Here is a 13,500-nt window from a genome sequence, read left to right as displayed (position 1 = left end):
TGTCTTTTTAAAAAAATCAACTCCTAGTTTTATTGATCTTTTCTGTTTCTTTGTTTATTTTTGCTCTATTCTTTTTTCCATCCTATTGGTAATTTGGGCTTATTTTTTTCTTTTTCTAGTTCCTTACTGTGTCAAGTTAGGGTGTTCATTTGAGATCTTTCTTATTTTTTAATGTAGACCTTTATGAATGATACAAATTTTCCTTTTAGAATGTCTTTTACTTCATCCCATAGGCTTTGGTTTGTATTACTTTAAGATATTTTTACATTTTCCTTTTGATTTCTTCTTTGACCCATTAGTTTAGGAGTGTGTTAATTTCCACATATTTGTGAGTATTCCAGTTTTCCTCTTTTTATTGATTTATAGTTTAATAACCTATGGTTTCAGAAAAGATGTCTGATATAATTTCAATCTTCTTGACCTTTTTTTTTTAAACAGAGTTCAGCTTTTTATTGAATGTGTTACAAAAGAAGTTTAGTCAAAAAGACCAAAACACATGTCATCATCATACTCCTCATATTCTTCTTTCTTTGCTTCCACTTTCTTCTCCTCAACTGAGGCAGCAGTGGTGGAGGGGGCAGGATCTTCTGCTGGTACAGCACTAGTTGCTGGGGCAGGTCCACCAGGCCCCACATTGCAGATGAGACTCCCAATGTTGACACTGGTCAGAGCCTTTGCAGACAAGCCTGCCCAGAAAGGTTCAACATTTACACCAGTTGCTTTAATGAGAGCATTGATCTTACCATCCATCACTGTCACTGCTGGATAAGGGCTGAGTAGATGCAGGTGAGTTCCAAGACCCTGGTGTGGGCGAGTGCTGCCAGGGGTGGTGTGCTACTTTCTGGATGAAGTGAGGGTCTCACCCCAACACAGCCTTAGCTTCTTTGGAAGGACTGAGCACCTTACCAGCGCCTGGGGAAAGGACGTCTTGACCTTTTCAAGACTTGTTTTATGGCCTTACATATGATCTTTATTTGAGAATGTCCAGTTTCATTCTTGAGACTAATATATATTCTGTTGGATGTTCTGTAAAGGTCTGTTAGGTTCATTTGGTCTGTAGTGTTGTTCCAAATTGCTGTTAACTTATTAATATCCTCTTTGGATATCATTGTTGAGAGTGGTATATTGTAGTCCCCTACGATTTTGTATTAATGTTTATTTCTCCTTCCAGTTGTGTTAGTATTTTTATTTATATATTTAGGTGCTCTGATGTTGAATGCATAAATATTTAAAATTGTTGTATCTTCTTGATGAATTGACCCCTTTATCATAATGTAATATCTTTCCTTGTCTCTTGTCACCATTTTTGAATTAAAGTCTATCATGTCTGATATAAGTATAGCCACTCCTGCTCTCTTTTGGTTACATTGCTTGGAATCTTTTTTTCCATCCTTTAACTTTCAGCCTATCCACATTCATAAAGCTAAAGCGAATCTCTTGTAGGCAGCATATCATTGGATCTTATTGTTATTTTTTTATTCATTCAGCTGCTCTATATCTTTAGATTGGAGAATTTAATCCATTTATATTTAAAGTATTTATTGATAGGTAAGGATTTACTATTGCCATTTTGTTGTTTTCTGACTGTTTTTTAGGTCCTTTGTTCCTTTCTTCCTCTCTCACTGTCTTTCTTGGTCATTTGGTGACTTTTTTGTGGAGACACAAGACTACATATTGTCAAATTTGGAACTGAATTTATGACTTGACTCCTTTCTTTATTCTATAGTTTATTTAATTGTATTTATCATTAACTAGAGGCCTGATGCATGAAATTTGTGCAAGGGGCTTGGCCCCTCCCTGCTGCTGTGGTGGCTGCCTTTGCCTTGGCTGGCTTCTGTGGCCGCCTCTGCCTCAGCCCCCGCCGCCACAGCTTCCTCCAGAAGGTCGTCTGGAAGGACATCTGGTCTAATTAGCATATTATGCTTTTATTATCATAGATGTGTACATCTAACCTCTAGAATGTAAGCTCCCTAAAGGCTGGATACACTGTTTTGATTATTTAAATTAAAAAAAAGTATTTTATTGATTTCTTACAGAGAGGAAGGGAGAGGGATAGAGAGTTAGAAACATCGATCAGCTGCCTCCTGCACACCCCCTTACTGGGGATGTGCCCACAACCAAGGTACATGACCTTGACTGGAATCAAACCTGGGACCCTTCAATCCACAGGCTGACGCTCTATCCACTGAGCCAAACCGTTTAGGGCGATTATTTAAATTTTATAGTAAGTTTTAATATCTGGTAAAGCTACTTCAACTTCATAACTTATTTTTCAGAATTTTCTTAGCAAAAAAACTTCCATACAAACTTTACAACCAACTTGTTTATTCCTTATTGGCATTTTTACTGAGGTTCATATTAAATTTATAGATTAGTTTAGGTTAATAATGTATATTTTTATGGTATATCTTTTGTGATTTTCAGGAGTTTATTATTATCCTTTCTTTTTCTTTTTCTTTTTTTTTTTTTTTTTATTGTTGACAGTATTACAGATGTTCCCCATTTCCTCCCCTTTGCCCCCAGCCACCCAGTCCTGCCCTGGGTCTTTACCACACTATTGTCTGTGTCCATAAACTATTTCAGGAGTTTTAAAACAATTTTATCAGATAGGTTTGTCATTTAGTGTTTCTAAGATTGTCCCTTTTATAAAATTAAGAGAACAGATTATTTTTAGGATTTTTTAGTTTGGGGCAACTCTCTAGGGATCTCTGTTATTATTTTAAATTATATGCAAAGTAGTGTATATATGTGTAATATGTGCTAAGTTGGGAAGGGGATGTGCACACCAAAGGCTAATTTTTAGGGGAGCTTCTCTCAGATACTTGTCTAATTTTTGAAGCATATTGGTTATTTGAGTTGGCCTCTCCTTGTACTCGTATTCCCTTTAAAGACTCAGTAATTTGCAGACTTCAGAATTCTCTGTCCCTTTGCTCCTCTCCTATCCTATTTCCTCTTTCTCTTCCTTAGAGTCCAAGAATTCTGCTTTTAGTCATTAAGTTTGGTTTGTGATATTTTACTAAGCTGCAATTTTCTAACAGTTGTTCTTCAATGAAACGTTTTAAAAGCTTGAAGTAAGCCCTGGCCGGTTGCTCAGTGGTTAGAGCATTAGCCCAAGGACCGAAGGGTTCCTGGACATGTACCTTCATTGCAGGTTCCCCGGGCCTGGTGGGGGCGCATGTGGGAGACAACCAATTGATGTGTCTCTCATGTCCATGTTTCTCCCCCCCCCCCCCGCCTCTCTTCCACTCTCTCTAGAAATCAATGGGGGGCGGGGGGGGGGAGCTTGAAATAAAATAAAATTTGATAAGGTCATTTATCATCTCTTTATATCATTTCATTGGGCCATTCCATTATTGTCATAACATCCTACTTCACTAAGGAATATTTAACCTTCTTAATCATTAAAATCCATTGGGTTCCTTGAAAAAAGTATCTGTGACCTGTGAACTGCTAATATGAACACATTACTTCCTGCCTCATTTTTTCTTTGGAGCCATTCTAGTTGTCTAGAAAGCTCTTCTCCTGTTCATTGGGGGAGAGATCACTAGTACCTGATTATATATACTTGCATTTGTCAGGCCTCTTGACAGTATGCTCTACAAAGCTTTTTGTATACCTAGCCTAGCTCCTTCATGTCATTTGGCCTGTAGCCTGCATATATCACCTCTGTAGAAAAGCCTTCCCTCACAGATCTGATTTAAAGGAGCCTAATGGATGCACTCTATAAATCATTATAAATGTTCATAGAGCTTATTATTCATATTTAATTTTTTGTTTCTCTCTCCTCTACTCCCCTCCCCACCCAATAGAAAATTAGTTCCATGAGAGCAAGGCCCCTGTGCTCCTAGGGTCTAAGTGCCAGGTGTAATAGAGGTTCTTCAAAGCATATTTGAAACCTGGGATTATTAAACGGGTTCCTTGTTATTTAATTGGACACCCTTGAAATAATTTTTGGTGTTCTATTACATTAAATCTTTGTTTCATCAAGCCTTTATGGAATACTTGCTGTGTAAAATGTCTTAGTTCCCATACTCTGCTAAGCCTGAAATACAAAGTCCAATTCTGTTTGTGGATCTTATAGTATGTTCCATCCATGTTGGACAGTCTTACATCATTTAAATTGGCTCACAGAGCTTGGTTCTTTAGTCTTTTGGCTATTAATTTGTTAAGTCCACAGCCATCTGATACACTCCTGTAATGCTGGTCTAAAGGTTGCTTAGACCATTATTGCTGTCCTTTGGGCTTAGTTCCAGGTTGAAATTTTACGCCTTGAAGCCACTTGACACTCTATTCAAATTGTTCTTTACTCTCTGCCCAGTAGCTCTTTTGAATTGATTTCTTTCCTGCACTGAGTATCTAAGAGAGCTTTCTGTGCCCTCCTTTATTTAATCTTCTCTCTCTTCTTTCTTTTTAGCTGTCGAGCCTTACATTGCATCCTTCAGTCTTTTGACCCAGTGTGTTTTCTCATTCTTCTATTCTGACTTTCCTTTCATCTGTTTTCTCTCCTTTACACTTATGTTTATAGGTGCTTTAATTAAATTATCTTAGGTAACCATTGGTTCTCTAAGCTGTCACAGAGGCCAGGTTCTTTTTTATCTTTTAAAGGCTCTTAAATTAAAAATGGTATCATTTGAAAAGTTTTCTTAATTTTACTTAGATTTTGTATGTCCAGCTGAAAGAGGTTCTTAAATTCATATTTCCTTTTAAATAAAGGTTTGGACCTTAAGGGATAATAGTTACTAACCTTTTTCATAATATGGTAGATGTGGAAATGATATTTGGATGGGACACTGAGGCAACTGAGGAGGCTACTCAGACCCTGCCCTTCTGTCTGCCTTGAGGACTGAAGAAATATATCTCTCTTCTCTTTAATTTACTGGACCTAACAATTAGAAGCTCTGCCTTAAAGGTAGATAGACTTCAGCAGGTGTGAATCCTCTGAATGGTTTATTTTTGTATGTGTGTATATATTTCTTAAGAAAGAGCTATGACTTACATTAAATTCTCAAAGGGGTCCATGAACCAAAAGAGGTTAAGAATTAATGCTTTAAATTCTGGAACTGAAACCAAATGGCTAAGTATACTTAATCATTTACTTGTTCTTGGTACAAAATTTTTCCTTTTGATCACAAAGTTATAGATACGTTTTTTAAAAAAATCTTTATTCAGATTATTACAGATGTCCCTCTTTTTTGCCCCCATAGCTCCCCTTCACTCGGTTCCCACCCCACACTAGGCCCTCACCACCCCACTGTCCGCATCCATAGGTACTGCATACATGCATATAAGATCTTTGTCCAACCTCTTCCCATACACTCCCCACACTCCCCCACCCCCCTGAGAATTGTTAGCCTGCTCCATTTCCATGCCCCTGATTCACCAGTTTATTCTGTTCATCACATTTTTTATTCGATTTTTAGATTCAGTTGTTGATAGATATGTATTTGTTGTCACTTTGTTGTTCATGACTTTTTATCTTTACCTTTTTCTTCTTCTTCCTCTTCTTAAAGGATACCCTGCAGCATTTCATATAATATGGGTTTGGTTGTGATGAACTCCTTTAGCTTTTTCTTGTCTGTGAAGCTCTTTATCTGACCTTCAGTTCTAAATGATAGCTTTGCTGGATAAAGTAATCTTGGTTGTAGGTTCTTGGCATTCATCACTTTGAATATTTCTTGCCATTCCCTTCTGGTGGCCTGCATAGTTTCTGTTGAGAAAGCAGCTGACAATCATATGGGTACCCGCTTGTAGGTAACTGACTGTTTTTCCCTTGCTGCTTTTAAGATTCTCTCTTTGCCTTTTGCCCTTGGCATTTTAATTATGATGTGTCTTGGTGTGGTCCTCTTTGGATTCCTCTTGTTTTGGGTTCTCTGCGCTTCCTGGACTTGTAAGTCTATTTCTTTCATCAGGTAGGGGAAGTTTTCTGTCATTATTTCTTCAAATAGGTTTTCAATATCTTGCTCTCTCTCTTCTTCTGGCACCCCCATAATTCGGATGTTGGTATGCTTGAAGTTGTCCCAGAGGTTCCTTACACTGTCTTCATATTTTTGGATTCTTTTTTCTTTTTGCTCTTCTGGTTGGGTGTTTTTTGCTTCCTTGTATTTCAAATCTTTGACTTGATTCGTGGGATCCTCTAGTCTACTGTTGAATCTATGTATATTATTCTTTTTTTAAAATATATTTTATTGATTTTTTACAGAGAGGAAGGGAGAGGGATAAAGAGTTGGAAACATCGATGAGAGAGAAACATCGATCAGCTGCCTCCTGCACGCCCCCCACTGGGGATATGCCTGCAACCAAGGTACATGCCCTTGACTGGAGTCAAACCTGGGACCCTTCAGTCCGCAGGCCGATGCTCTATCCACCGAGCCAAACTGGTCAGGGCAAATCTCTGTATATTATTCTTTATTTCAGTCAGTGTATACTTAATTTCTGAGTGGTCCTTTTCCATTTTTTGGCATTCTCACTGAGATCCTTGAAGGTCTCACTAAGTTCCTTGGAGCTTTCTAGAAAATTCTTGAGTAACCTTGTAACTGTGGTTTTGAACTCTGTATCCAGTGTTTTGCTTTCTTCCATTTTTTTCATTTGTGACATGTTACTTTGTCTCCACATTTTGGCTGCTTCCCTGTGTTTGTTTCTATGTATTGGGTAGCTGCTAAGTCTCCTTGAGTTGATAGAGTGGCCTTGTGTCGTAGGTGTCCTATAGGGCCCAGTGCCTCAGCCCCCCCAATCACCTGAGGTGGACATTCTTGGTGCACCCCTTTGTGGACTGTGTGCACAGTCTTGTTGTAGTTGAGCCTTGATTGCTGTTGGTGTCATTGGGAGGAATTGACTCTAGGCCAATTGGTTGTGAGGACCAGCTGTGTCTACAGTGGAAGAGCTGCTGTGCAGGAGACACACTTCTGGGGCAAGACTTGCTTCAGTGGGGCTTTGGTGCTCACTGAATCTGCTCCTTGAGTGTGTCACTTATGGATGTGAAGAGTTGTAATCTGGTATGGTCTCGCACTGACACTGGTACACTGGCTCTTGGATCTCCAAGGAGGTCTAAAGTCAGCCACTGCCTGGGGCCACCCAGCAGGAGCTATAGAGAGATCTGCAGATTCCTCCTCTTTGTATCGGGTTTGGAAGTGCCCAGACGAGGCCCAGCTATGAAGCAAGACAGGCTGGTGCTGGTGCTGGTGCAGTCTTGGGCCTTCTTTTGATAGCTTTGGGGCTTCCTGACACAGCTACAGCTGTTTCACAGGTTTTAGGCTGAGAAAGGACAGGACATTCATATGCAAAAGCCGCTGTGCACAGCTTGAGTGGGGTTATAAATTGGGTAGGGTGGGGACTCAGGGAACCTCCAGGGCAGAGCAAACAGCAGTGGCTGCCAGTCAGCCCTGCACCTGGGAGGTTCCAGCAGAGGAACAATGAACCTTGGGAGCACCTCTGTCTGGAAGAAAGACACCCCCAAGTTCTTGCCTTGATGCCAGAAAGTCCAGTTTCTCCCTGTATGTGTCTGGGTCCCCCCGAGTCTCGCCTGGCACTGGAGCTCAGAGCAAGCGGGAGCTTGAATCTCCCTTCCGATTAAAAAAGTGGCGCACCTGGGTGCCAACCTGTTCTGTGCCTCCACACCTCCTATCAGTCTCAGTGCACTTTCTTCTTTACCTTTCTACTAGACTTCCACTCAGCCAGCTTTCCTGTGGTTCTGGATGATAGTTGTTATGTATTTTAGTTGTAATTTTGATATAGCTGTGGGAGTCAGCAAGTACAGGTGTTTACCTATGCCGCCATCTTGGTTCTCTCTAGATATGTTCGTTATACAAAATTCAAAATTACAGGTAGAATTAATGTAGAAAATAAAAGTATGCCATATCACTCCCAGGTAATTTACACCAAATTTGGTATACATTTTCTAAATATTTTTCTTCTTACACATGTCAACATTTTCTTGCCTATTCTTTCTGTAAAATTTAATATATAAAAGAGATTATTTATACTGCTGTGCATTTCTTTTCTCACTTTATCTTAGTCATGATTCTATTTTTATCTTTATCGATCTATCTCATTCTTTTAAACAAATGCAAAGTCTTTTATGGATCTGTTGGTGGGGCAAAATGGCACTAGGTGTTAGACCGGTGGAGTCAGACTGGACCTGGTTCAACAACCTTGGGTACTTGAGTTCTGGCTAAGAAAGAATTAAGAGTCTAGACTCAAAAACTATAAGAGAAAGTTTATTTAGCAAGCCGCAGATGTAGAAGAAATGGGCTCAGGAAACAAGTTACAGAGGCAAAAGAGGGGCCCTTGGAGCGCAGGAGAGAGGCAAGAAAACCTCTCCTGGAGGAAGGGGATTGAAGAAGGAGGTGGGGAAAGGCATGGGAGTTCTCCATAGAGAGAGCTGCGTTGAGTCCTCCTTCTTGAGGATTTTTATCTGAAGGTCTCAGGGGAGGATCCCAATAGAATATTCATCAGCTTTCCAAGTGTGTCCTTTCAGTGTTGTGGTCTCTCTTGATCGGTTGGCATCAGGTCAGGGAGGTCATAGTCAATGCTGCTGGTCCTGATGTCAGCCTTGACATTGCTTGTCAGGTTTTGATGCTTTTCTCGTCCTGGAGCTGAAACACAGCTGAGACCCAGATGTGTTTGATTTGGGTCAGAACCTCATTGTCCTGGGGCTTAATGCTTAAGAGCTATTCTCTGATCCTCTTGTTCATCCCCCCGCTCAGGGGGTTTCACTTGTACAACTAGCAAAGGCCAGAGGAGGAAAGGTCACAGGGAGGGTCAAAACTGCAAGACCAGTGATATGAAAGGTCGGGGGTCTAAACTTCATGACCATGCATATACTAGGGGAGGAAAGGTTACCCTGGCGAGAGGTCCTTGTTTTCCCATGAGGAGCGGGCCTAAGCCATCAGTTGGACATCCTTAGCGCTGCTGTGGGGACGGGAGCGGCTCCCGCCACTACAGCTCGCCAGCCATGAGCCCCTCTTCTGGTTGAGCTGCGCTCCCCCTGTGGGAGCACACTGACCACCAGGGGCGGCTCCTGCATTGAGTGTCTGCCTGCTGGTGGCCAGTGCATGTTATAGGGACCGGTTCTACTGTCAAGCTGAAACTGGCTCTCTGACATCCCCTGAGGGGTCCCGGATTGTGAGAGGGCGCAGGCCAGGCTGAGGGACCCCACCGGTGCACGATCGGGGCTGGAGAGGGACTGCGGGAGGGCTCCAGGGCGTGTCCGGCCTGTCTTGTGCAATCCTGATTGGCTGGACCACAGCAGCAAGCTAACCTACTGGTTGGAGCATCTGCTCCCTGGTGGTCAGTGCACATCATAGTGACTGATCCACTGGTTAACTCTCTGCCTCCTGGTGGTCAGTGCACATCATAGCGAGTGGCTGAGCGGCCTTAGCATATCATTAGCATATTATGCCTTGATTGGTTGAATGGACGACCAGGCAACCCAACACTTATAATAAAATTAGGCTTTTATTATATAGGATTTATTTATTTATTTTTGAATTTATTGTGGTGACATTGGTTCATAAAACCATACAGGCTTCAAATGTACAAATGAATAAAACATCAACTGCACGCTGAATATGGGCCCATCGCCCCTAGTAAAGCCCTGTATAATGTTCTACATTCATGATTTGTCTGTTTGCTTTTTTGTGGTGTCATTTAACTTGTTCCTTTATCTCCTTTGTTTCTTTATAAATGGCGGTTAGTTCTAGAGTTGTGATGTCATTCAAATGCATCTTGTTTGGTAAGAACACTTCATAAATGGTGCTTGAAATCAGTGCTGTGTGTTTTACAAACATCACAGAGCCTAATTTTTTTCACTTCTGATCATACAGATTGGTAAGGATTTAGCAGTCTGATCTCTAAGTGAAAAATTTCCCCTCAAGCCTTCCTCAAGTCCGGCAGTGGTTCTCAACCTTCCTAATGCCGCAACCCTTTAATACAGTTCCTCATGTTGTGGTAATCCCCAACCATAAAATTATTTTTGTTGCTACTTCATAACTGTAATTTTGCTACTGTTATGAATCATAATGTAAATATCTGATATGCTATATGTATTTTCTGATGGTGTGACCCACAGGTTGAGAACCACTGCCTAGTGGCTTCATAGCATGGGTCAAATATTTCAGTAGGCATCACAAAATGTACATTTTCTAGTTACTCATGTTTTAGTATTTATTTTTTTTAAATGGTCATTCTTATTTATTTTTAATTTTTGTTAATCCTCATCAGAGTATTTTTTTTTTTTTAAAGAGAGAGTGGAAGGAAGGGAGAGAGACAGAGAGAGATGATTGCCTCCAGTAAGCTAAAACCTAGGTACAGAATCGAACCTGGACCCTTCAGTCCGTGAGCTAGGGGGACACTATATCCACTGATCCAAACCAGTGAGGGCACTCATATTTTATTTTAATGAAATTCATTGCTTTGATTATTTTCTTAAACAAAAGAAATAGTATACTTGTTTTATTTACATAAAGGATTTTATGAAGCAACATGTACAGAATTATCCTAATTTTCTTTTTAGTCACATGAGTGCAGAAAGAGAAGCTATTCATTGTTTTATTTGCTGATTTGATGATTGATTAATTGTTTTGATTATTAGGGAACTTGAGCATTTTCACGTTTGTTGGCTATTCAGTACTTCTTTTTTGAATCATTCATGACCTTTTCTGAGTTTTCTATTAAATTGTTTTCTTTTTCTTATCCATTTTTGAGAGTTATAGATCATATATATTAATCTTTTTTACATAGTGTAAATATTTTTTTCCAGTTTGTAATTGTCTTCTGCATAGAAGCTTTTGATTTATGTAGTTAATTGTTATATTTTATGGGTTTTGTTTCAAGACCTTGAGATTATTTAGGGGAATAGTTTATTTTCTTCCTGGTAACTTTTTTCACATTTGATTTTGATCTGTTTGGAATATATTTTGCTTATGGTATAAGAAAAATCAAATTTACATTCTGCATTTAAATAACTAGTTGTCCCTAAGCACTTTGTCTTCTCCCCATTGAATTGAGATGCCACATTTATTATGTTAAATTTGCAAATTTACATAGCCTGCTTCTAGACTCCATTGTGGTCCATTGATGTGATAACATTACCACAGATTTTTAATTATAATAGCTTTGTTCTGTCTTTTTAAGGTCTAGCTCACTATCATTAATTTTTTTTCATTTTTACTGATTTTTTTTTCACACATATGTTCTTCCATTTGAATTTTACAATTAGTTTATAATTAGTCCCATTGGGATTTAAATTTAATGGTATTAAGTTTGGTGGAACAGACTTTAAAAAAATTGGATTTCCCATTTGGTTATATAGTTTTCTCTATTCAGATCTTTTATATTTTTCAACTAAGATAGTTTCTACACCCTTCTTAAGATTATTTCTAGGCATTTTATATGTTTAGTGTGGTTATTTTGTGTTTAGTCACAAAATACCTTAATTGTGATTATTGGATTGTGAATGAAGTTTTCTTCATTATTGCTCAAGTATACCAATCATGCTTTAAAATAAGTATAAAAAATTGAAATGTATATACTCAAGTGTGTAAACTTTAAAAATAACCTTCAACTTTTATATCGCTTATTCATTAATGCAAAAAGTTAGAAATAGTTAAGGAATGCAAATTCTTGGGAAATGATTAATTTATAATTAGTGGTTTATAAAGGATATAAGTAATAAAATAGTACTTGAAACTAATAAATTTCAGTTAAAAATATAAATTCTGTAATGAGATTTTCTTTTTGTATTCTAGTGGGAACTTAATTAGTATGGTCTTTTATTAGGAAGAAATATCCTTCAGTACCATTTTTTAATTTAAAGACTTGTTAAAACTATATATTCTTTTAACTTGGTGCCTTAAAAATTATAAAGGAAGAATACATTGGCTTTGGTATTGGCTTGCATTCCATTTATGGATATTGTAAATAGAAGCACTATATTCTTGGCAGATAAGACATCACTATTAATTGTTTTTTTGTTTTTCATATTATAGGTTTTGCAGAAGACATCAAATTAAATCAAGTTCAAATATCCCTTGTGTCCCCAAAGACTTACTCATGATGTCTGAATTTGTGCTTCCAAGATTTATTTTTTGTCTTATTCAGTACTTAAGAGAAGGCTATAATGAGCCAGGTATGTTTAATCTTTTCTTTGTTAGTACTCTTTTTAAATTCCAGATAACAAAGTTTAGCATTAATAACAGGTGAGTTTTTTCGGATATCTTATTTTTGCAATATTTTTTATGAGAAGACTGTGAAATATTAAGTAAAAACACACTAAATATAAATTCAATAACCTTGTAGTTGGCACAGTTGGGCACTGTGTGTTCCTGTGATCAAAGATGGTTTTGATAAAATTTATTAGCCTTTTGCACATGAGGAAATAATCACTTTATAGGGTTAAAGTGACTCTATTTGCAGTTATATTGTGATAGAGCAGAATTAAGAAGTCCTGGAAAAGTTTGAATTTAACTTAGATTTTTAGAAGATTAAACTACTCTTTCACCAATATCTATAGCTATCTGTCTATAGATTTGCCCCCCCCCCCCTTTTTTGTAGGGGTCTATATATTTTTGTTCCTCTCCATATATAAGAACTTATGAGAGAGTCAAATGGCTCACTCCCATGTTTCTGGTAGAATGTATGGGTGTAAGCAATATGATAGTGTTAAAATGAGAAAAGAAACATGCAAATTATAGATATTCTTTTTACCTTTTAAGATTTATTCATAGTCTTTTTAAATATACTTTAGTTAAATATTTGGATTTAGCTATTGTCTGTTAAAGTTTTCAGTCTGACATTGTGGATTACAGATATCCACTAGTGATATAAAACAAATTTATTATTTTTTTGTTGCTTTTTACTTTTCTAATGATACCTGCATTTTTGTCATATAAGGGAAAGCATTTTGCATTACTTTTAGAGGTTTTAAATTATTTAATGCTATAAATAATCTTAGATTTAATTTGAAACTATGGCACACATTTTTATCTTCTGTATCTCCCCCATCCTTTAAGTGTGAAGAAATATCACATAGCATCTTTATTATCCCTAAAACTATCATGTTTTCTTCATTGTGAGCGAACCCTTTCTTATGTCTACATTTTTAGCAAATTATACAATCCTTTGTTAAATACTTTTACTCTTCTCAGAGTATGTCTTGTAAAATACAGAAAGAAATATTATTTTGATTTAGTTCCAGACTACTCTTGTCTTAGGAATGAATGAACCAGAGACCATCTGGGTTATTGAACTTGCCTTCTGCACAATTTCTCAATAATCAGAATAATTCAAACAAAAGTACATTATATTTATTTTTTCCTATGGTGACATTTAGCAGTTATAAAGGTAGACAACGTAGATACATAGCTTTGATAATTATCTGTTACCATTGTTGAAAACATAAAGGAATGAATGGAAGTACTTTTTTGTCTTAAGATAAACTTTATGAACTTAGATTCATGATGTTTTCCTCTCTATATAACTATTTATGCTTAGTATAAATTTCTT

The 13,500-nt window shown here is 37.7% G+C and overlaps 1 protein-coding gene across 1 annotated transcript in view; it reads left to right on the top strand.

Moving 5' to 3' along the window:
* UBR3 (ubiquitin protein ligase E3 component n-recognin 3) overlaps window positions 1–13,500 on the top strand; it is a gene marked incomplete at its 5' end in the record, with an annotated part of 186,279 nt that overhangs the window by 25,124 nt on the left and 147,655 nt on the right. The window contains 1 exon segment of the mRNA XM_081095514.1: window positions 11,985–12,124. Within this exon segment, the coding sequence (XP_080951640.1) occupies window positions 11,985–12,124 (140 nt within the window).

This window comes from Myotis nattereri (genome assembly GCF_964212035.1).
Source record: "Myotis nattereri genome assembly, chromosome: 7".
Lineage (NCBI taxonomy): Eukaryota > Metazoa > Chordata > Mammalia > Chiroptera > Vespertilionidae > Myotis > Myotis nattereri.
The sequence above is the reverse complement of the archived record's forward strand: the minus strand, read 5'-3'. Positions and strand labels throughout refer to the sequence as shown.